Here is a 24,132-nt window from a genome sequence, read left to right on the forward strand (position 1 = left end):
AAATGTTCGGAACCTTTTTTTTTTTTAGCATTTTCTCTAACATTCACTATTTTATTGGGTGAAACTCATGTGAGTCTCACCACTTTATGTGGGATCCATTTTTAAAGTGTGGCACCCACATGGATTTTACTCAACAAGAGAATGAATGTCAGAGAAAGTGCTACAAAGAGAGTGTTACTTACACTTCTGAAATGTAACTTATCCAAAATTATTATTGATTATATTGGTATTCCTAGCATTGTTAAATTGATATTCCTCCAATGGTTAGTTGTTCATTTGTAGGTAACAACTTTATTATTAGCATGTCCATGTAATAAGTGTGTAATAAGTAGTCGACTCCTTAATCCTGAACCTTTCCCTATTATCGAATCCATTGGTTTAGTAGCTTAAAAGTTGCAATGGATCATATCTTCCATGTCTCATGTTTGGAGAAGTTTTCTATGGTTAGAATCTTTAGTTCACCTACTCTACCCCCTGCACTGTGAAGTTTCTATACCAGCTACATATGCTTTCCTGGATTCTCAAAGAGTGCTCAAAAAGAATATGAAGGACTTTCTGCAGCTGATGCCTCTTGCAAGTCGGCTCCATCATGCATAAATGACACTTTGGTATGTACATTTGCGTTTGAGGATAAGAATTGTAATAACTAGAAAGTAATGCTATGGTCGCTGGTTAATCAAGCATGGCTGCTAAAGTTGTTCCTTTTTCTTAGGTTAATCGGCGGAGGAAAAGAAAGAATCCAAGAACTTAGTGCCAACCATTATACCTAGTCAAATGATTTCTTCTTATTGGAGGTTACTGCCACCTGTTACTATAGCTAGAGATGATCCACTTATGCAACCAACCATTGATGCCTTGGCTTCAGCCATTTACTCTCTAGAATGTGATGACAATTAATAACTAATGAATGAGAAGTTTCTAACTATAACTTTCTTATGGCTATGTGAAGGTGGTGGTGGATATAATGAGTCATTACCTTATCAACCACTATAACTAAAGACTAACGAGGGATCCCGTGATTGTATCATCGGGGCACGCTTATGATAGAATTTAAATTGCAGAGTGGATAGCCTAAGCAATACACATGTCCTAGAGGTGGACATTGGACAAAGACTAATTCACAATGCTATGGAAATAATGTCCTGGTGAATGAGCCAACCACCGATAAGAAAATTAGCAGCAAGAGACGCAAGAATGAGAATGCTATATCTGGTTGGATAATTGGCAATCAGTTCAACTGATATCCAAATACAAATTAGCTCACGACAACCAGATTGGACAATAGAAGAATCCATAAAAGAGGTAGGGGATATTCCATTTCCTGTAACTCCTTTAAAATCAAAAGATTCAAGAACCAGGAAAATGTTGACTGCATTTTTCAAGCTATGGATCGATAACAAGATTTTAACATATTTAAAATACTTGATTCAGAAAAGACTATGGAAGCAAGAAAAAATGTTGCAGCAGAAATATCTATAGCTCATCTATGATAGATGATTGTAAAGTGCAAATTGGAGCAAATTCTAAAGCAAAGTTGGACTGTTAAAAGAAAGTGCACCAACTGGTAAAAGAGATGCTGATACTGCATTAGGTCTTGCAGCTTATAATCCCAAAAGTATTGCAAAAGCAATATTAGTAAAAACTAAAAACAAAGTGTCCCACTCATGAAATTAAGCATGACGGAATTTGACAAGCGCACAGAGGCAAATCCTATTCCATTTGACAAGAATTTGACAAAAATATCTAAAACATCCATAAAACCATGCTTCAGTGAAAAATCCTCAAGAGCTTATCTTTCACCTTTCAAGTAACCACCAAGAAAGACTCGACTGTTTCAAGAGGCCCAAATCTGCATTCAAAATATTAAAAAAAAAATGTTAATTGAATTGCATCTATTTAATACACATTACTTGTTTCTCTAACTTTACAAATTGCTCTGTGATTAAAGAAGAAACATAATACCATAAACTATTAGCATTAGCCCTTAGGTAATACCGTAAATTATTAAGTAAAACAAAGGTAAACTGAGCATGCAACAACGGTAAATTACAACAACATGGCAATAGTTTGTCCTTTACAGAGATACCACGTTTGAAATCAGAGTGTGTATCGGAATCAAAGGAATGAAAGCCTGGGTCTAAAGACCATTCCATAATGCACAAAATTATTCCAAAACTCAGGTAAACAACTATCAACATATTCCAGCACTAAACACTGTACAAAATTTGTCAAGAAATAATACTTGTGGACTGTTCTAAAAACCAGGTATCCATTACAGCAAGGATTAGCACAAGCAACAACAAAAATATAAAACAAAGACTTCAAAAGGATAGATCAGGAGCAAGCAACTCTAATTGTGTGGATGGCAGAATGTGAGATAGGAAGCAGCAGGAGAATAAGCGGGAGGGAAAGGGTTAAAGTGACAGTTGAAGCATCTGTAAGAACAAGGATTTGGCGGATGCTCAGTCAAAACAAGGAGTGCGATATGGTAAAAATAATGGCTCAGAGTGATCAATAGCAGAAGCAGGTGGGTAAGCATGTAGAGTATCCTTAAGAAAAGAAGATAACCTAGTTTCTCTGACTTTGCCAAACACTACATTATTAAAACAAAGTTTTTTCTAGCAGAGCCTCATATTGTTTGAGCTATTTGTACAATCTTTGAGGCAAAATCATTTGATCTAATTGAAGTCTTACATAAGTTATTAAATAAACAGATAAAAAAAATAAACAGGTGGACAAGTAGTAAGAAAATAATTTAAATATTGTTATTCATTAACTTGTGCAAGGAGACAAAGTCATGTCCTACATAACAGCTCATAGTTCAAACCACCAAATCTAGCAGTGATATGGTAGAAGCTAAAGAAACAGCAGGCGGCATAGAGAAATTACTACTTACATAGTCTATGTGTATCACAAAAGTTGACATGCTGCAGAGGCCTTCGGACATTCGGACAATTTACTTTTTTCACTTTCACTAGAGATTGTCATGGTTTGTAAAACATTTGCATTCTTCAAAATATATTTTGCTAACATAAATTGACTTTGTAGACCCTCATCGTACCCAATAGTGCAAGTTCTAAGGTATGATAAAAGGCATTGTGGAACAGATTCTGGCTCCACCCAATTCTTTAGATCATCTTCTTCCACACACGCATATAACCCCTGCTTATTGCACACGGAATAATACAACGAAACAAAACACAGAGAAGTGTTAAAATAAGCATAAAGGTGTTTAAGAAAAGATAAATCGAATATGCTATTAAACTTAACAAACCTTATATTTGAAATTTCGAAGCTTAGGGCAGTGGTGTAGAACTTGTACTACCAAATGAACACTGTGCTGGAGCTCCAAGTAGGTCAAATTATGAAAAATAGGAATATCATCATATGGGCGCAGGGGATGACTCGCCTAAATTATGTAGAAAGACACTAAGAAATTAGGGTAAAATTCCTCAAAGAAAAAAAGAGAATGAATCACGTCGTTTCAACAATGTATTTTATTCAATTTGAGAAAAGTTGAGTTAGTGAATGCAATCAGATGATGAGTGTCCGGTGTATGATACCGACAATATGTGAGATAGCATTAGCATGCATCATATTCATAATTAAAACAAACCTTGTGATAGACTTCCTGGTAGACTTGGCGTTCTTGTGTGTACATCCTGAATGTATCTAAGCACAGAGACTCAGCAGCAGAAAGTGCATGCAGCGCAAAAGAGTCACAATTACAGTCATCAATATCCGCTTTAATCAATTTCGATAAGCTCAAGCTTTTAAACTGGGTATAATTATTCCCAGAGTACCATACTTGAAATAATGTGAGATCCTCAAGGACTGGACATCCCAATAAAAACAAGGCAAAATTTCCATCAAAGTTAACATCACTCAATTTAAGAGTTTTGAATGAGGGAAATCCAAATTCATCGGAAGAAAAAGAATAATTCGGGAAAGTGAAGTGACTGAGGTCTAAACCAACAAGGGTTTTGCAGTTCAAGATAGTTTTAGGCAATTTGAATAAAAAGCGTTCATTAACATCATACGCATTATCACAGTCATCAAAGTCATCCAGATTTAGATCAAGACTAAGATGTTGGAGTTCGCGTTTAGCAACAAAGTCGATCCATTCGAGGACCTTTGGGAAACTGATCTTATAAGCAAAATGAGGGCTACCGTATCCAATTTCAAGAGAGAAACTGTTGAAAGGTGTACCGGCGATGTATAGGGAATCCAAAATGTAATTCACAGATTTGTTAAACCTGTAATTAGTTTTCTTGCTATAAATATAGATGTTGGAGAATTCGATATTGGGAACAGAGAGCCAGAGATTAGTCCATCTCTTTGAAAGAACGCTTGTTCCAACAACTTCTTTGGTGGAGAGGAAAGAGAGGATGCGGCAAAGAACGTCGTTCGGTAAACTGCTTATCCTATCCGCCGCTCTCCGTCGCCGCAGCATTTCTTCTATCTTCTTCATTGTTACACAACTAGGGTTGTAAGTTGCGCATCAACGATTGGGGTTAGGGTTATGGCTGCTCGGTAAAGTGTGTGTGTGTGTGAGGCGAGCTGAAAACTAATAAGAAATTTTGGCTCTCAAATTTATTTTTAGATACAAAACCAATTTATCGATTTTGGCTCTCAAATTTGGCTCTCGAACGTTTTCAACTATTTAAGTTTGGGCGTTTGGCGCCTCTAAAAAAAAACTATTTGGATTTGACAATGATATTTAGAAATAAATAAATTTATAATTATAATTTATAAAAAAGATAAATAGTTATTTTGTCATTGTGAGCATAACTCAGTTGGCATGGACATGCATTGTTATATACAAGGGTTGGAGTTCGAATCTGAACACCTTGCTTATTTACATAGAAAAATGTAAATATTAGCCACTAGGCTACTTAATAAAAAAAAAATAGTTATTTTTACTCCAAAGCACTTTAATAATATGATAAAGACTCTCTTCCAACTTAATTCTATGTTTGAATCTAGCTCTAATAATATAGTAATGTTAAATATTTTGAGAAAGAGTTTTGACTTTCATTGTAGTCATACTCGGTTCGAGAGATTAATTTTTGAAGTTGCACGTAAATAATACATGATTGACAAATATGCTTATTATACTGATATTTATCTTTAGTTTAGAATATGTTAACAAAAATGTTTTATAAATGCATAGAAGATTGATAGTGATAATAGTTTAAAGTTTTATTTTGACATTGTTGATTAAACAGATGTACTTGTAAAAGTACAATAATAGAATCTATGGTTTATACAGTTTATTAGATGCCTTGAGAATGATCTTAAGGGTGGTATTTAAGCCCTTCATGGGCTTGTATTTCGTTGACTTAAGGCCCAAGCAGCTTGGGCCCTAAGTCACTCTAGAGCATTCTAGATGTTTCTAGAAGCTTGTCAAGACGGCGCCCTTAGGGGGATGCGCCTAGGGCTACAGAAGCCCTTCATGAGGGCGCATGAGCCCTTCTCAAGGGCTTATGTGCCCTTAAGGATAGATTGACGGTCCAACAGATAATGACCCTTTTTGTATATTTTGTATATACATTTAACTTTCCGGAGATACATTTAACTTTTGAACCTGGCCAAACACACATATCCTCACCATTAGCTATAGATGGAGGAAGAATTGCAATTATTCTATCAAGAACCTCCGTGACCAGCCATCCAACCACTTAAATTTCAATTATCTTCCAATCACCAATAGGAATAGTAAACCTGATATATTTGACATTCACCACGTTTAGGCTTTCACCGTTTCCACGTAACCGGCAGATTTTTGATATTAGGCCACAATTGCACCAACGCCTTCCCCAACTTTGAATCAGTTTGTTTAGGAACAACTTCTATAACTGATTAAGCTATACCAACCCTTCCTACAAATGATAAATGCTTTGATTTCCAAGCAGACGGTTTGTTTTTAAAGTGCTCCAAAATGTAATTAAAATCCTATCTTTTCCAAGCCCGGTGCAAATTGGAACAAATTCTAAAGCAATGCTTACAATAGTTGGACTAATAAAAGAAAGTACACCAATTGGAAAAGGAGTAATAGTCACTTTGGTCCCTGAAATTGTAATGAGTAGTCAAAATAGTCCTTCAATGTATCAAAACTTCAAAATAGTCTCCGATTATGCATTTTGTTAGTCAAAATAGTCCTTGATGTTAAAATGTTTAATTAATATTGTCAGATTAGTCCTTCAATATACTTACTTATTGTCATATTAGTCCTTAATAAGTACATGTTTATTGTCATTTTAGTCCCTATATGAAAAGAGTTATTGTGAACATTGAAAGGTTATTTTAGTGTCAAGGACTATTTTGACTAACATAATGCACAATCAAGGACTATTTTGAAATTTTGATACAATGAAGGACTAAAATGACTAACATATTCAGGGACCAAAGTGACTATTACCCCAATTGGTAAAAGAGATGACGATACTGCATTAGGTGTAGCAGTTTATAATCCCAAAAGTATTGTAAAAGCAATATTAGTGAAAACAAAGCGGCTCACTCATGAAATTAAACATTACGGAATTTGACGAGTACAGAAGCAAATCCTATTCTATTTGACAAGATTTTCACAAAAATATCTAAAACATCCATAAAACCATGCTTCGGTGCAAAATCCTCAAGAGCTTATCTTTCAACTTTCAAGTAACCACCAAGAAAGACTCGACAGTTTCCGGAGGCCCAAATCTGCATTCAAATTCAAGTGACCACCAAGAGAGACTCGACTATTTCCAGAGGGCCAAATCTGCATTCAAAATAAAATATATATATATATATATATATATATATATATATATATATATATATATATATATATGTTAATTGAATTGCATATATTTAATAATTTTGATGTTAATTTTTCCATATAAACTTGGCATCCAACACAAGTACAATATATTACATGTTTCTCTAACTTTACAAATTGTTCTGTGATTAAAGTAGAAACATAGTGATGTTATTTGGACACCACAAATGTGTGTGGGACCCTGATTACATATATATTGACCATTAATCAGTGAGGGTGAAAACAAGCCGGATATTAGCATTAGCCATTACATAATACCATAAACTATCAAGTAAAACAAAAGAAATTAATAGCATAAAAATTCCATTAGTAAGATTTCTCTTTGGAAATCACTGCCTGCTGAAGCCTTACAGAAGAAAAAAATAAGTATTAAGACATTAAAGCAAGTTAAGTGACCAAATTAGTCACAGAAAGAAAAAAAAGTTAAGCTACCAAAACTCATGATTTTATCAAGGGAACCTGAATCATCTTATGCAACAACTAATGCTTTTAAGGTTAATGAGAAACTACTCCCGCCTTCAACAATTCCAAAATTAAACACGCAGAGGTAAATTGCAACAACTTGTCAACAATATGTCCTTCACAGAGATACCACGTTTGAAACCAGAAAGTGTATCAGAACCAAAAGAATCAAAGCCTGGTGGTAAAAACCATTTCATAATGCACAAAATTACTCCAAAAAGCAAATTTGAAAGGTAAACAAATACCGCAATATTCCATCGCTAAACACCGTACAAAATTTGTTAAGAAAAAATATGTGTGGACTGTTCTAAAACTGGGTATCCAGCAACAAAATTTTGTTGAAGGGCTAGAGTGACATTTGAAGCAACTGTAAGAACAGGGATCTGGAGCATGCTCAGTCACAAGGGCAGGTGAGGATATTTCACCGTCAAAACAAGGAGGTTTCTTGGCGGCTGAGGATGTTGATTGTTGGAGAATGAGGGAACATGATACGACGAAAATAAGTGATCAATTAGGTTGGTAAGCATGTAGAGTATCTTTAGAATAGAAGATAACCTAATTTCTTTGAATTTGGCAAACACTACATTATGAAAACAAAGATTTATCCCAGCAGAGCCTCATTGTTTGAGCTATTTGTACAATCTTTGAGGCAAAATCATTGAAAGAAAACAACAGTTTACAGATCAGTCAGTGTATTAGCCAAAAATTAACATATAGCCAAAAGAAAGACAAAGATTTCTTGAAGAAAACAACTACTTATCTAATCTTTCATTCCTCTTGCCATGTGGTTATGCATCAAGTCTGACTTTAGCATACAAGTGCACAGAAAATGGATAGGAATTGATCTAATTCAAGTCTTGCGCAAGTTAAAAAAACAGGTAGACAAGTAGTGCAAGGAGACAAAGTTATGACTTTCATAACAGCTCACAGTTCAAACCACCAAATCTAGCAGTGGCATGGCAGAAGCTAAAGAAACAGCAGGCAGCATAGAGTAATTACTACTTACATAGTTTATGTGTATCACAAAAGTTGACATGTTGCAGAGGCCTTTGGACATTCGGACAATTTACTTTTTTCACTTTCACTGGAGATTATCATGGTTTGTAAAACATTTGCATTCTTCAAAATATATTTTGCTAACATAAGTTGACTTTGTAGACCTTCATCGTATCCAATAATGCAAATTCTAAGGTATGATAAAAGGCATTGTGGAACAGATTCTGGCTCCACCCAATTCTTTTGATCATCTTCTTCGTTATGCGCGGATAACCCCTGTTTATTGCACACAAAACAAATCACAGAGGGGTGTTAAAAAAATACATAAAGGTGTGTTAAGAAAAGATAAATTGAATATGCTATTAAACTTAACAAACCTTATATTTGAGATTTCGAAGCTTAGGGCAGTGGTGGAGAATTTGTACTACCAAATGAACACTATGCTGAAGATCCAAGTAGGTCAAATTATGAAAAATAGGAATATCATCATATGGGCGCAAGGGATGACCTGCCTAAATTATGTAGAAAGACACTAAGAAATTAGGGTGAAATTCCACAAAGAAAAAAGAAAATGAATCAATTGAGGACACGGCACTGAAATGTTAACACCAGCAATAATATGAGAAAAGATGAGTTAGTGAATGCAATCAGATGTCTGATACCAATAACATGTGTTGGTTGTCTGCGCTACAGAGATTCATGCATCATATATTCATAATAAAACAAACAAACAAACAAACCTTGTTGTAGACTTCCTCGTAGACTTGGTATTCTTGTGTGTGCATCCTGAATGTATCCAAGCACAGAATCTCGGAAGTAGAAAGTGCATTCAGCGAAAAAGAGTAACAAATACAATTAGTAATATCCGCTCTAGTCAATTTCGATAAACTCAAGCTTTTAAACTGGGTATAAGAGTTCTCAGTATTCATCAAGTATACTTCAAATAATTGTAAATCCTCAAGAATTGGACATCCTGATAAAAACAACGCAAAATTTCCATCAAAGTTAACGTCACTCAATTCAAGAGTTTTGAGTGAGGGCAATCCAATTTCAGTGGAAGAAAAACGCTCGATACGGAAGTGACATAGGTCGAGACTAACAAGGGTTCTGCAGTTCAAGACGCTATTAGGCAATTTGAATAAGAAGTGTTGATCAACATCATACTCATTATCACAGTCATCAAAGTCATCCAGATTTAGATCAAGACTAAGATGTTGGAGTTCGCGTTTAGCAACAAAGTGGATCCATTTGAGGACCTTGGGGAAACTGATCTTATAAGCAAAATGAGGGCTACCATATCTAATTTCGAGGGATAAACAGTTGAAAGGGGTACCAGCGTTGTCTCGAGAGATCAAAATTGAATTCATAAAGTCGTTGAATCTGTTATTTGTTTTAAGGCTATAAATCAAGATGTTGTTGATTTCGATATTGGGAACAGAGAGCCAGAGATCGGTCCATCTCTTTGAAAGAACACTTGTTTTAACAGCTTGTTTGGTGGTGAGGAAAGAGAGGATGTGGCAAAGAACGTCGTTCGGTAACCTGCTTATCCTATCCACCGCTCTCCGTCGCCGCCGCATTCCTTCGTTCTTCTCCATTACACAATTTGGGGTTAGCGCTGTGAATATGTGTGGACAGTGGCGTAACGTTCAAATTTTTTAGGGTAAATACAGACTTTGGTCCCTTAACTTATTTTTGCGTTTCATTTTGGTCTCTTAACTTTAATCTGTCTCAATTTGGTCCCACAAGTAACTCTCTGTTTACCAAAATGGTCTTTTCCGTTGGTTTTTTAAAAAAAACGTTAACTTTGTATTTTCTATTATTGAAAAATAATTTTAAATTATTAAAATTCATTCAATTAAAATCTGATCTGGTGTTCTTCATCCTCTCCTTTTTGCACTATTGTTCTTCATCTTCTCTTTACTCCTCTTTTTGTTCCATCTTCTTCCCTAGTTTATATTCACACCATAATCACATAACACAAAATCATAGAGCCAAGAACACAACCAAACCCACAGTATCTCCTAAACCCACAAAGTCGGGTCGTTACTGACCCAGAAACTAAAATCACGCAGAATCAGAGTGAAACCGTGAAGCTAGAACAAAAGCTTAAAACCCCAATTTGTGACCCAGAAAAACAACTTTAAAGCAACGAAATCCGAATCGCAGCCAATCGAGATCAGAAAACCCCAATTCATATCGAAACAAAAATCTAGATTCGAGTAAAATTCGGACACATATCAATTGAAACCAAATGGGCACGTTGAAATTAGATGAGATATAATCGTTGTTGTGTTTTCACTAATTAGAGTCTAATAGCAACTATGTAGCCTTGCCCAACAACAATGAAAGTCAAATTTGACAACAAAAAAAAAACACGCAACAGTAACATGGGAGAGATAGAGAGAGGCCGGAATTTTTTTTTTTGCTTTTTTGATTATGAAGAAAGGAAGGAACCAGAAGGATTTAACAGAGATTGGTTTGATGGAAAAAAAATATGGATATTTTAGAAAAGGTTTATAATTTATGGGTTTTATTGGTTTGAAGGTGATGAAGAAGATGAAGGTAGATGAAGATGGTGAAGAACACCAAAAAGAAGAAGAAGAAGATGAGGAACAAAATAATGGAGAAGAAGAAGGAGAGATAGAATCACGAGAGAAAAAAGAAGGGGATTTGAAGGGGATTTGGTCCCTTAACTTTTTTAAAATTATTTTTCAATAATAGAAAATACAAAGTTAACGTTTTTTTTAAAAAAACTAACGGAAGGGACCACTTTGGTATGCGGAGAGATGCTTATGGGACCAAATTGAGACAGTTTAAAGTTAAGGGACCAAAATGAAACGCAAAAATAAGTTAAGGGACCAAAGTATGTATTTATCCAATTTTTTATCATTGAATGTTTACTTCCTTTGTTATATTAATTTACGGATGTATCGAAATTACGAATAAATTTACATGTGTCTATTTTATTAGTCGTTTTAGTCCTCAAATTTGTTTTTAAATAGTTAATTTAGTCTTTAAAAGTGTTTTTGTTGTTCTTTCAAAAAAAAATGTTTTTATTGTTCAATTTAATCCATAAAATTACAATGATAGGGTCATTGGAAATATGTTTTGAATTTAAATATATTTAAAACTCATAGTATTAGTGTCCCACACATCCAACGATCAAAATAGTTATTTGTCTATCTAGAAACAAAAGAGAGTTGGTGCAAAGCTAGTATTTGAGGGGGTTCAAATAGAGAAATATATAAGATAATCTTAATCAAACTTATTTCTAATACTAATAACAATGTTAAGAAAAATTGACAACCCTAATCCTACCTCTCTTGGCGCCAAGGATTCTTTGTTCCATATTAATTGCATGCACAATTCACAACAATTGATTCATATTCAAAACTCCCTTCATTACTAACATTAAAAACGCATATATTGGAGGAATGTGAATGATTCAGCTTCAAAACGTTTTAATTTTTAATAGTTTAATTGGTAAGCAAGAGGGTTGTCAGCATGCTATAACTTCTAGCCTTCTAAAATGAACGTTATGGCCATTTTATTTTGGTTCATGAAATCCAAAATAATGAAAAGTCATTCCTAACATTATATGAACATTAAAATGATTATGCTATCCAAATAAATTCTATTGATTAGATTGGAAACTCTAAAAATAAATGTTTTAATTTTTCCAATAAAATCTTTCCCCATCTTATCTTATATATATGCATGATTGCCCAGCTCTACTACCATGATCATTTATGCTTTTCTGCTTTGTTAAGGTGATGTGATTCTCCTTTTACTTTCCTTTCCTTTATTTTGTGTTTGGATTTACATTTTTGGTCCATAAATTGGATGATATGTTTTCTCAAAAAGAAGTTCATATATGCCACATATATAGCATAGAAAGTTATATATAAAAAAACACGTTATTTTTTTTAGTCTAATGCAGTTTTATTTTCAGGTTTTATCCATAATAATAGAGAGAGGTGTGATTGCTAATGGTGTCAATTTTTTTTATGTGAGTGAGGTTTCTCTTGCTTATATGTCTTATGAATTTTTAAGATGTACTTTTATATCTATTAGTTTATTTTAATAGTTTTCTTCCTTTTCAAAACTATTTGTTGATGGCCTTTTTGATAGTTGAATCAAAGTTTTTTTCCCTCATGATTTATTATTGTAAACCCATTTAAAAATAGTTGATTTTTTTTTTGAAGTGTGATATATTTTTTAAATTAGTTTGTTCATGGTCTTTACATGAAAGTTGTTTTCTCAAATTTAGTTTTGTATTTAGTTTCCTTTGAAATACTTTTATACATTGATTTGGATATTTGGTCATCTCACATTTTCATAGAGCGTATTTTAGTTTGGTTTGTTATCTAGCTCATGATGACATTTTTTAGGAATTATGATCAATATTTATAAAGACAAATATTTGACTACGTGATATTGGAGAAGGTTGTATATTGCATGGAATTTCATCTCAAACCCTGATAAAACCATTTTTTAAAGGCAATCATATGTCTCGCTAAGCCATGTACATGTATTATATTCTACGAGAGTGGTGAAATCTTGAGCAATTATTTGTGTTTGTATTTGAGTTATCTTAAGCTATAATATTGATGATGTGTTACCTCTAAAGGTTACTAAAAAGTATTCATTTAAGTTAGTGTCTTAGGTTGAACATGTATCTATGATCTTTAAAGCATATTAATATTGAAATGTACCTTTGAAATTTTGAAAGCTTAGATGTTTTTTAAGCTAGAACCGTGTTGATATGACACAAAAAAAAAGTCTCACTCTCTTTAATATGCTATGTAATTTTAGGTTAGAATTGTGATTGACCAACTCAAAGAAAAAATTCTCATCCTTATTCTATCTAATAATCACTAATATTAATGTAATTAAGCATAAGTTACAAAGAATAGGACCCTTTATTACTACATAATGTCTATATATGATTAAATAAACATGGTAACGTAAACATCAATTGAAAAAAAAATAGACAAACAAAAATATGAATTAAGCAAAGTGACAAAAAGGTGAATCAAACCGTTGGCTAAAATAATTTTGACCAAAAAAAGTCAATAAAATTTCATAAATGGAGGCCTTAAAATAAGCTAATTTAACACCATAATTAAGGATTATCTTTTTAATAAATTAGGAGACCTTAAATAAAAAATAGGAACGTAAAAGTTAGTAGTTAGGTCACATTGCTTAATTTAGAAAAACATGGTTAAATATGAAAAAGACAAAACCACCAAAAATTTATCATATCTTAACTCGAACTTATTGCATCATTTCTTATGAGTAACATTAACATCAAGCATAAATGACTCTAACTATAATAGAAAAGAATATGAGCTTCCAAGATAAAAAAACCAAACAACATATTATTACACCACTACGATACAATAAAAGAATTTTCTTATATGATTGCATTATTAAGATAAACTATGATGTATATCTTTCAACTTATTAAATATTATAGGATCCACCGAAAACTATATTATTTGTATTTAAAATATTTACACAAATCTACGATATAAATCAATATAAATTCTCATATGTTTTAAAAAGTACTTCTATTTTAGTATAAATTAGTATTAAAATAATCATATCACTACATTAAAAAAAATTATAATCCAATAAATAATTGTGATTATACTTATCATAATTTTTATTTTTTCATATGCAAGTTATAATCCAACCCGTTGGCCAGAGAGTTCCTGATGCTCCTTCATCCCTTGCTGTTGCGGGTTCGTGGCACACCAAAATAACATCCAAGCTATGCTTTCATATCAAATGTTGATAGGTGGTTCTCCAAAGTCTGAAACTTTTTTATTCATGGTTTCTATTTTTTTTATTATTGCGGTGATCCAAATAATGATCTGGTTTTTTAATGATCTTATTGAGCCTTTTCAAGAGATGTTCATAAGTTATATTTCGTTCTTATTCATTAAATGAGATGCTTTTGAAATATACTGATTTCTTTGTTTCTACTCCTTTTTTTGTTGATTGGATGATATCAGAGTTGGAATTGATCACTAACTTCATGGTTAATATAGTAGAGGTGAAGAACTAACTTTAAAAAATATTACTAACGTACTATGTGATTTTTTATATTGAAGGGGATTCTAACTAAACATTCTGGTTTTTTTTTTTTTACATTTTAATTAACTTTGAAGAGTCTATTGAAATCCATTCATGTGCTTCCAAGTAGAAATCAACATCTAAATATTCTCAAGGATATTAGTGGAATAATAAAGCCTTCAAAGTATCAATACAATTACTGTTCCATTCATTGATTTCTCTATGTACGTTTGGAACAAATATAACTTATTTCAATTTGCTTTTTTTCTCCTTCAGAATAACGTTGCTTTTGGGACCTCCGAGTTCTGGAAAAATGACACTTCTATTGGCTTTGGCCGGGAAACTTGATCAGAAATTGGAGGTTAGAACATTAATAAGAAGATAAACCCACCTCTTATCTATATTTTCTATTTTATCAAAATCATGGCATTTAATTGGTATACATGGTGGGATTGTTCACCTTTCAACTGACTTCAAATGATCCTGTTGAGTTGGAGCATTAAAAACTACAATTATTCATAATTAGTTGGTGCGATCCACTATCCCAATTGGTGGAACAATCGATGCATACATTCTATTGTGCTGTGCTTTTGCAATTCACTGATATATTTGTTATCCTAATCACTTAATTTCTTGCATTATTAATAAAAAATAAGAGGGTGAAACACTGTTGCTCATGTCATAATAAGCTCGGGCTGTGTTTTTGATCATTGTTGATCAGAAATGGAATCTACTAAAAGGCGCAAAACCAACGGTATGTAATTTTGATTCATAATTTTAAATAACATGAAGGTAGCATAGTGATTTTCGTTGCTATAAAAGTGACAAATTGTGTCGCAGTCCTTGATCAATGCTCTTTAATGTAGTTGACACTCCATCAACGCATAGAGAAAATAGAACTTTGCCATCAGATAAAGCAGGCCTCAAACCGATTGCTCCTGGAAAATACAATCTAAGGCATGTGGGAAATGAAGGTAGTATACAAGGAGGTGGAGATTGTATTGATAACACAACCAATGTCGTATACAAGGAGGTGGAGATTGCATTGATAACTCCACCAACCTTGAACCGTCATTTTAAATTTTTTGGATTTGTCATGATGTACTGTATTTTGATTTCTTACTATATGATGCTGGGCTTGGGACTATATTTTTTAAATTAAAGGCTATAAATGCCCGTGCGTTAGCACGGGTAGGAGAACTAGTCTTAATCTTAATCTTAATATATATAAATGTTGGACAGTCTGACCTAACCCTAATCCCGCCCTTTTTGTTGGGTCTAAATATTTTTTAATGAAAAAAAAGGTTTTCTAAGGATTCAAACCGAAAATCGAGTACCATATGGCTCCACTATACATGTCTCACCACTAAGCCACTTCCATTTAAATTGAAATATTGTTGCTTCCAAAATTGATATACCGTACTAAAACATTTTTTTTAAGTCACAAATACCTTTTTTTTTTTTTGAAAGAGGTCACAAATACCTTAGAAGTTCCTTTTCTTATAGCAATTTGTTTTCATTATTAACGATTCTTTTACGAAGATAGTTCTTTTTTTATTATTATTATTATTAATATTATTATTATTATTATTATTATTTTCCCTTTCCTTGTCATTTTTATAGATTTAAAAGTCATTGCGGTTAGGATCAGTTTCTTGGTGTATGCTTACTACGTGTAACGAAATTAAAGTTCCATTTGACTGATTCAGATGATAATTTTATTACTAGAAACTTCGCTTTTTAGTGTAATTTTGTTGGCCTCTTTGTTTCTCATATATTATATTTCCTGCCGTTGTTTATTCTGACTTTTTATTTGCAAAAATCACTACACTGGATTATAATGTTACTTTGTTTTCTCCCTTTGACTTTTCAAACATGTTTACTATTTTTAATTTGCTTATTTTAGTTGTTCTTTTAACGTGAATGTAGTTGAGTATAAAGGTTGAGTAAGAACAAATTTAGGAACACAACCTGGTAATATTATTTGATAAGAAAATAAAGTTAATAGCTTAAATTGGTATAGTTTTTGCATTTTTTTGTTGTGCTTTGCAGTCATTTTATAGTAGAGTATTAATATTTATATACGAAATTCTACAAAACATGTGCATTGCACGGGTTAGAGTCTACTTGGTATAAAATCATAGAGATGAGGGGGTTCGACTGCACCCCCTGGGTTGCAGCTGGCCCCGTGTGTCGAGGTGAACTAATAACAAATTTTGGCTCTCAAATGTTTTCAACTATTTTGATTTTGGCGCCTCTCCAAAAAAAAACTACCTTTTGGGTTTGGCACCGCCGATGTGGATCTTTTCCCGCCTTTTTGGTTCAACTCTCTCTTCTTTTTAAGATCAAGGCAGGATGAATATCATGAGAGGATACAAATCCTTGGCACCGCATCAGATTCGAACAGACTTTTTTTTTTGTGAAAAAAATGAAATATACTTTAACTCTAGTATTTAGAAAATTAAATAAATAAATAATTTGTAAGAAAGACTAATAGTCATTCTTACAAATGAGTATTTGGAAAAGATAGTCATTCTTTACAAATGCAACTCTAATAATATAGTAGTATTAAATTTCTTGAGAAAGAGTTTTGTAATAGATTTCAGTCATGCTTCTTTCATAAATCTGTCTTTGTAATTACATGTAGATAATACTCAATTCATACATATACTTTGCATACTAATATTTATTTTTAGTTTAGAATATGAAAAGTGTTTAACAACAATGTTTTATAATTGTATAGAAGGCCTATGATGATAATAGTTTAAAGTTGTATTTCGATATTTTTAATTAAATTTAACCCTTTTTAATGTTTGTTACAAATATGACTATTTTGTATATATTACTCCTTCCGTTTAAAAATACATGTCCGATTTTTCCAATGTGCACTATTCATTTGACTTACTTTGACCATATTTTTTAACTAATGTATAAATACAAATATTAAAGATATTAACAGTCAAAATTGTGCATTGACATATGTGAAGTGGTTGACTTAGACATGTATTTTGAAACGGATGAAGTATTTACATATTAAACAGATGATGGCTCTTTTTAAAAGTCATCCTTTTACTTTGCGGAGATACACTTAACTTTAGAACCCGGTCAAACACACATATCCTCACCATTAACTATAGATGGAGGAGGAATTGCAATTATTCCAAGAACCTCTCTGACCAGCCAACCACTTAAATCAATTATCTTCAAATTAGCAAAGATACCCACCAAGTCAGCAAGAGATATCTCTATAGACCTCCCTCAAAAAAGGTATAATAAACCTGATATATTTGACACTCACCACATTTAGGCTCTCACTGTTTCCACATACCCGACAGATTTGTGATATTAGGCCACAATTGCACCAATGTCTTCCACAACTTTGAATCAATTTGTTTGAATTCTGCTCTTTACCCAAACAGTTTCGCTCATTCCCAAAGTAAATGTCCAAAATACCCCCACGCATGTTAACTCACGCAGCATAAGTTAACTCGCGCTAGTGTTAAATTTGTGTGAGTTAACTCACGATGCGTGACTTAAGTTACTCAAAAAAAAATATACTAAAACCCAACGTGAGTTAACTCACGCTAGTTATAAGTCTGTAAAAATCACATTGAAATCCCAACGTGAGTTAACTCACGTTGGTTTTCATGGCTAGTGGGCAACAAATATAAGACAGTGATATTGCATTAAGCGGCACAATTAGATTAATAGTTTGAATCCCTTAATTTTCTTACATGATTCAGTCTTGCAATCACTGTCTGTGCTAGAGGGGTAGGTTTACATCTTATCTTATATATGTTAATATCTTAAATGGATTTTGATAAAGTGTATGGCCGAATAGTAGTATATATTGTTATGACAAACTACTACCAATGAAAGTGTATGGCCGAATAGGAGTATAGCTTGTTGTTGCCCACTAACCATGACATGATTTTATCAAATGATTTTAATCATGCGGTCCCTACCAACCATGAATGAATGTACCACTACTACCACTACCATGAACGGATGTACTAGTAGCAATGAAAGAAACCAACGTGAGTTAACTCACGTTGGGATTCAATGTGATTTTTGCAAACTTATAACTAGCGTGAGTTAACTCACGTTGGGTTTTAGTGTATTTTTTTTTTTTGGGTAACTTAAGTCACGCCGCGTAACTTAAGTCACGCCGCGTAAGTTAACTCATGCAAATTTAACACTAGCGTGAGTTAACATGCATAGGGGTATTTTGGACATTTACTTTGGGAATGAGCGAAAACAGTTGGGTAAAGAGCGGGATTCAATTTGTTTAGCCACCACAATATCCTTGTTTAAATCCTTTCTATCATATTTACTTTTAATGACGTACACCATAAATAACTATCGCCACTTCTCAGAACCTAACCAAGCTTCGTTAGACAAGCATTATTCATTGCATTCAGATTCCGAAAGCCAGGCCCTACCAAATCCTTCTGTTTTGTCACAACATTTCCAATTAACATAATGCACATGCTTTTCTCTGTCATCATCATCATCATCATCATCATCCCAAATGAGGTTCCGCTGAAGCATCTGAATCTCATTCAAACAACATTCCAGCAAGGCTATTGTAATCATAGGATAACTAGGAACAACTTCTATAACTGATCTAGCTATACTAACCCTGTCCCTTCCTACAAATGATAGATGCTTTATCATTGCTCACTTTTTTACCAGGAAGCTGACGAAATTGATTAAAGATAATAATAACACAATTCATCTGCTTATCCGTGGCCTGCCCAAATAACAAAAGATCACGTGCAAACATTAAATGGGTCATTTCCTCCTGCTCGAAACGCTTTCGAATCCCCACTATTTTGACTTTCAATGTTTTAAGCTATACTATAATGGAAACAGGGTAACGTTTAATATGGGAAATGATTCTTTTTTCCCATGATGGGAAAGTTGATGTTTCAGCCATTGATATATTATTATTTTAAATGAATGGTTCAGATCTGTTGATGGCAACCTTCTTACAACTTTTTGGCAAACAAAAAATTTAACCCCACAGAAAATTGTTTATATCTATAATTGATAGTGGGCCTTTATGTTTGTGAATGTGGGCTTCCGTTTATTTTCTTCTAATGATGAGTCATAGTTTATTTATTAATTAAAAGCAAAAAATAAATTGTTTTCTGGTAGATTAATGCTTTAAATTATTATTATTTTTTTAGTAGAATAGCACTTTTTTTCAACCGGTAGACTAACACTTTTAAATTAAAAATAAATTGGTTTTTCAAATTTAATAAATTCAATTCAAACCAAAAATATAAAAAGAAACCGACACTAAATTAAATATAAAAAAATGAGTAGAGAAAAATAAAAATGGTTTCTGTTCCTATTTCTTCTTCAGCTAAAAGAAGAATAACTTCCACCTTGCTATCTTCAACCTCTGCAATTCACGCACCACCACTAACACCAATGCCTTTAATTTTCTCTTCATTGTGATTGTTTGGAACACATATTTTTCTATCACTGTCGGTCACTCAATCTCCACCCTAAATCCCTTGCGTAGGACCCCACACGTTCAACAATTCCTCCTCCGATCCCTTGTAGTCTTGGTTGAAGATAGGAAGATGGCTAGAGGAAACTACAGAGATGGGTGGCGTATTCAAAATGGAGGATTGGAGGAAAATTAAATGGATGAGGTGTAGAGATGGGTGTTGTGTTTGGAGCAAAATCACAAGAAGGGAACTCGTGTGGCTGACATGTTGATAATACTCCACTGTTATGCAAAGAGCTGGGTTAATCTTGAGCTATGAGAAAAATTATGAAATGGGTCATACTCATCATTCACGATGGAGGATTGAGATATTCTTTATTTTGATAGATGAAGAGTAACAAAGGCAAGGTCTAAATCCTTTTTTATTGCAGTAAAGTAAGGGGGTGAAATAGCAAACTCATATAATTGAATAAAGTAAGTAAAAGAATATTTATTTTTTTAATTGTATCTGGTTGAAACCGGCTGGTGTCTGTTAATGGCCTCCCTTTCCCATGGTGGGAAAAAAGAATCCTTTCCCATATTAAATGTTACCTGGAAACAGTGTGACAGGTGCATATTAAGTTATACTAAAATGATTTGACATGGTCCACTTTACTCTTAATCAATAATTGGTAGATTAAACCAAATGTGTTAAGATAAGATGATATAAGTCTTTTCTAACTTAATCAAAGTCTTCGTATAACACCAAACCTCAATATTGTATGGGAATATTAACCAAAGTCTCTTGATCAATATTGTATGGGAATATTATTCAAAAACCATCCAAGTCTTCGTATAAGACCAAACCCTCAATATAAACCCACATAACTACCAAGCATGCCTTGACCAAAACAAAAACAAAAACTACCAAGCATGCAATGATCATTTACTTTCAAACCAGAATGATTAAGCACTTTAATATGAACAAGACATTGATAGTATATGTTTACTCACGGGAAGAAAAAAAAGTACTCCAATGAAAGAATTCCATTTTAAATGATAAATGTTACGTAGAACTAAATTAATGGAAAGTGCAAGCATAAATTAATGGATAGTTCAAAACAAAATAAAAAATGTTTTATAAGGCATTCAAACAGATGTTTCACTAAATTAAATAGTTAATCAATTGGGTATATAATAGTCCAACTAGTAACAAAATAAAAATACGGTTTGTGCTGCAGATGGTGGTGCATAAACAACGTCAAACCCTCATCAATGCAAAAAGTATAAACGATTCGAAACATCATCGCTGGTCATGGTGCAAGATATCTGAAGAGAGTATAAGGTTTCAAATATTATACTAACAAATCACCCTGTAATAAAGGAATAAGTAAAAACTGCATTGATGAGATCTTCCTTGGAATCAAACTGATCCGCTAACAAACCCCTCGGTCTCCAAAGAAGCTGTGTCACAGCAACTGCAACAGAAGTACATATTAAGACATGGCAGGATGTGAAAAAACTTATTCGGTTACTAATAAAGACAACTCGGAAGCTCAAAAACAGAATCCTTATTTTATTTTTGTTCTATTTAATATACCAATAAACCAAGCAATTATATATGTAAGTTAATCACTTTACATGCTTGTTCTTAATATCATTCCAAAGGTGCAGGCATTCTTTCTCTAACAGGCATTTTAATAAATTAAGATGCAGATGATACTATCAAATGAAATGTACAATGAGAGTTAATCAAAAACATAAATTCACATTTGTAAATTGTAAATTGAAATCATGAGTTACTCAGGAAATAGATCAGCCTTTGCTATGTTAAACTACAACATGTATTGTGATCCAGGTGTATACTTAATACAACATGCAGTATATGATAGTACCAACTGGCAAAAAATAGAAACAAAGAAACAAAGGAAAGAATTGGGGTTGTAATCCCCTGTATTATTCAAAACATCCTTGATCATGATGATCTGAGACAGAGTACAATGAATGAGTAAATTTCAAGTCACCTCAATTCTCCCACAAGAAATTGTTACTAACCAACTCTACGTATAGGGGTTAGCTACAATCAGTTAAAGGCATCTATAAGGCATCTAAATCATATATTGATTTTGAAGGTTGAGTGATAAAATTAAATTTGATGTGTATGTTTGGTTTGAGAAATAATTTTCTGTTTTTATTTTATATTTTTACTTTTAACTAAAATACAATTTTTTTTAATTTTCTGTTTTTCAAATATCTATACATGAAACGGTGAAAACAATACAAATAATATGACAGTTTCATAATTAAAAGTGAAAACAGAACACATTTTACCATATCCCTTGATTTCTTGTATGATAACAAATAAGAGATACTTTTTGACAAGAATTATGTGCATCCAATTTTCAGTACTTACTCTCCTTGGCTTGGCTTCTTTCTTTGAGTTCACCTAGGAAGTATCAAATAAATGAATTTCTAGCTATTGTTCACCTATTGCTGTTACTTGTTCCCTCTTTGTGATGGGAATAATTCAAACCAAAAACAAATAGTTTAATAGTTGTGCAGAAGTTATTTACTCAATTTGGTGCATATTTTGAGAGAAATAAGAAAGTAGCGTGAACTCAATATGGATCCAATTAATCAAGTTAAACTCATAGTCTATATAATAAAAGCATATAGACCCAATTAATCTAGTTCTTCATAAACTTCATATTTTCAATTGTGTATTACAAGGTTCGGATCAGAGTTGGAAAAGCTTCCATTAGTGTGTTGTTAAAAGTACACATGGATTTTGTCCCAAAGAATCCAAGAACTTTTGATCCAATAACTCATGTGAGCTGTCGCGCAAAATCATGGACTTAAGCTGCACAAGAACTCTTGTTGCTCCCAAGCTTCTTACGCAAAGCAAGAGTGTTGGAACTTGGAATTGAAGGATTGATAGGGAAATGATGAATTTTACATGTTTTGATAGAGGTTCTACCTGTTGATCCCATAACAGGTCATTTTCAGAAATTAAGCAGGTGTTGGTAGAAGAGGTGGACACACCGTTTCCTGTGTTGAAAACGGAGTTTTGTGCGTCTGAGAAGACAAATTGAGCAAGTGGTGGTGAAGAGGTGGACGCACCGTTTCTTGCAGTGGTGAGCTTGGAGCCATTGGAACATTCTGGCTTGCTGATACCAATGTTAAATTTCTGTGATTCTCAGTTTTGAGGTCATGGATTGAGAGAGATATTCTAACTAGATTCTATTGATTCAATATTCTGTTACAACTGTGAGGGGGGTAGGGTCCTTATATAGGCCTAGAGCCCTAGACTACAATGGACATAACTGGTCTGTTTTGCAACCAGTGAAGCATACTAAAGCTGGAACATAACTCAGCAATTGCAACCAGTGAAGCATACTAAACTGGAACATAACTCAGCAATACTAACAGAGTTAGTAACAAAGATGGTTCAACTAACTGAAGGTTAGTTGAGTCTTTCCTCTAATAATTATTAATCTAATTGTAGTCATAAAAAATTTCAATAAATATAAATAAACAAGTAGACAAGTACTAACTAAATCATTTTTTCTTAACATGTCTAGCGAGACAAAGTCATTCAAAGACGACCTTCATAATAGCTCATAGTTCAAAGATTAAACCACAAAATTAAGCAGTATAAGCTAATGAAACAACAAGTGTGATAGAAACAAAAAACTGCTACTTACTTACTCTACATGTTATCATCAATATGAACTGAAAGTTGACATGTTGCAGAGGCTTTAACGCACGCGGACAACTTTCTTTGTATTTTAGATTGTTTGCTTTCGCACCAGATTATCATTGTCTGTAAATATTTTGCATTTTCCAAAATATACTTTGCCAACCCAAGCTCACTTTGTAGGCCTGAAAAGCCCCGAAGAGTGCAAGTTCTAAGGGACGATAAAAGGCATTCCGGAACAGATTCTAGGTCCACCCAATTTTCTTGATTCTCTATTTCCTCCCCTGAGTCCTAATAACAGTGCACATAAAATAAAATAAAACAGAACATAAAAGGTGTGTTAATAAAAGATAAATTGAGTATGATTCTTAGACTTAAGTAACAAACCTCGACAAGTTTAAGATGTTGAAGCTTAGGGAAGTGTTGGAGCACTCGTGCTACCAGATACCAATTATCAAAGAGCTCCAAGTGGGTCAAATTATGAAAGATAGGAATATCATCATAAGGGTGTTGCGGCTTATCCATCTGAAACATGTAGAAAGACACACACTATCAAATAGGGGAAAAATTCCCAAGAAAAACAATGAAGTGAATCACTTTTTTGTTTTGTTTTTCATCACATTTCATCAATAA

The 24,132-nt window shown here is 33.2% G+C and overlaps 3 protein-coding genes and 1 long non-coding RNA gene across 8 annotated transcripts in view; 1 reads left to right on the forward strand and 3 right to left on the reverse strand.

The window, feature by feature from the left end:
* The window catches only part of LOC146943441 (F-box/FBD/LRR-repeat protein At4g00160-like), a 66,814-nt gene that overhangs the window by 41,678 nt on the left and 1,004 nt on the right, over positions 1-24,132 (reverse strand). Inside the window, exons 2-4 of one of the 4 annotated variants that reach the window (XM_085741710.1) lie at positions 23,887-24,024; positions 23,511-23,790; positions 20,939-21,280 (exon numbers count right to left, since the gene is read on the reverse strand). In XM_085741710.1, the coding sequence (XP_085597836.1) occupies positions 23,512-23,790; positions 23,887-24,024 (417 nt within the window). In that variant the 3' untranslated portion in view covers positions 20,939-21,280; position 23,511. Of the gene's footprint in view, positions 1-20,938; positions 21,281-23,506; positions 23,791-23,886; positions 24,025-24,132 lie in introns of those variants that run through there. The other 3 variants (XM_085741709.1, XM_085741712.1, XM_085741711.1) reach the window with 3 other exon arrangements.
* Positions 1,459-4,589, reverse strand: LOC146943447 (F-box/FBD/LRR-repeat protein At1g78750-like). 2 transcript variants are annotated; one of them, XM_085741717.1, is made up of 4 exons: positions 3,617-4,589; positions 3,275-3,409; positions 2,897-3,162; positions 1,522-1,849 (listed from the first exon to the last, which is right to left on the reverse strand). In XM_085741717.1, exons 1-3 carry the CDS (start codon positions 4,469-4,471, stop codon positions 2,911-2,913), a joined length of 1,242 nt encoding a protein of 413 aa, XP_085597843.1. In that variant the 5' UTR covers positions 4,472-4,589; the 3' UTR covers positions 1,522-1,849; positions 2,897-2,910. The 2 variants fall into 2 exon arrangements, with proteins under 2 accessions (XP_085597844.1, XP_085597843.1); XM_085741718.1 differs by lacking the exon at positions 3,275-3,409 and having other exon boundaries at positions 1,459-1,849; positions 3,617-4,572.
* On the reverse strand, positions 6,427-9,951 carry LOC146943448 (putative FBD-associated F-box protein At5g44940). Its single transcript, XM_085741716.1, has 4 exons — positions 9,022-9,951; positions 8,659-8,793; positions 8,292-8,557; positions 6,427-6,763 (listed from the first exon to the last, which is right to left on the reverse strand). The coding sequence occupies exons 1-3, from the start codon at positions 9,874-9,876 to the stop codon at positions 8,306-8,308; spliced, it is 1,242 nt and encodes a 413-aa protein (XP_085597842.1). The 5' UTR covers positions 9,877-9,951; the 3' UTR covers positions 6,427-6,763; positions 8,292-8,305.
* On the forward strand, positions 13,851-15,497 carry LOC146943449 (uncharacterized). The gene is made up of 3 exons (XR_015028097.1): positions 13,851-14,723; positions 15,019-15,116; positions 15,229-15,497. It is a non-coding gene; the product is annotated as an uncharacterized LOC146943449 (long non-coding RNA).

Source organism: Medicago sativa, chromosome 2 (genome assembly GCF_051527215.1).
Source record: "Medicago sativa cultivar Bolivia chromosome 2, Bolivia_mono, whole genome shotgun sequence".
NCBI classification, from domain to species: domain Eukaryota; kingdom Viridiplantae; phylum Streptophyta; class Magnoliopsida; order Fabales; family Fabaceae; genus Medicago; species Medicago sativa.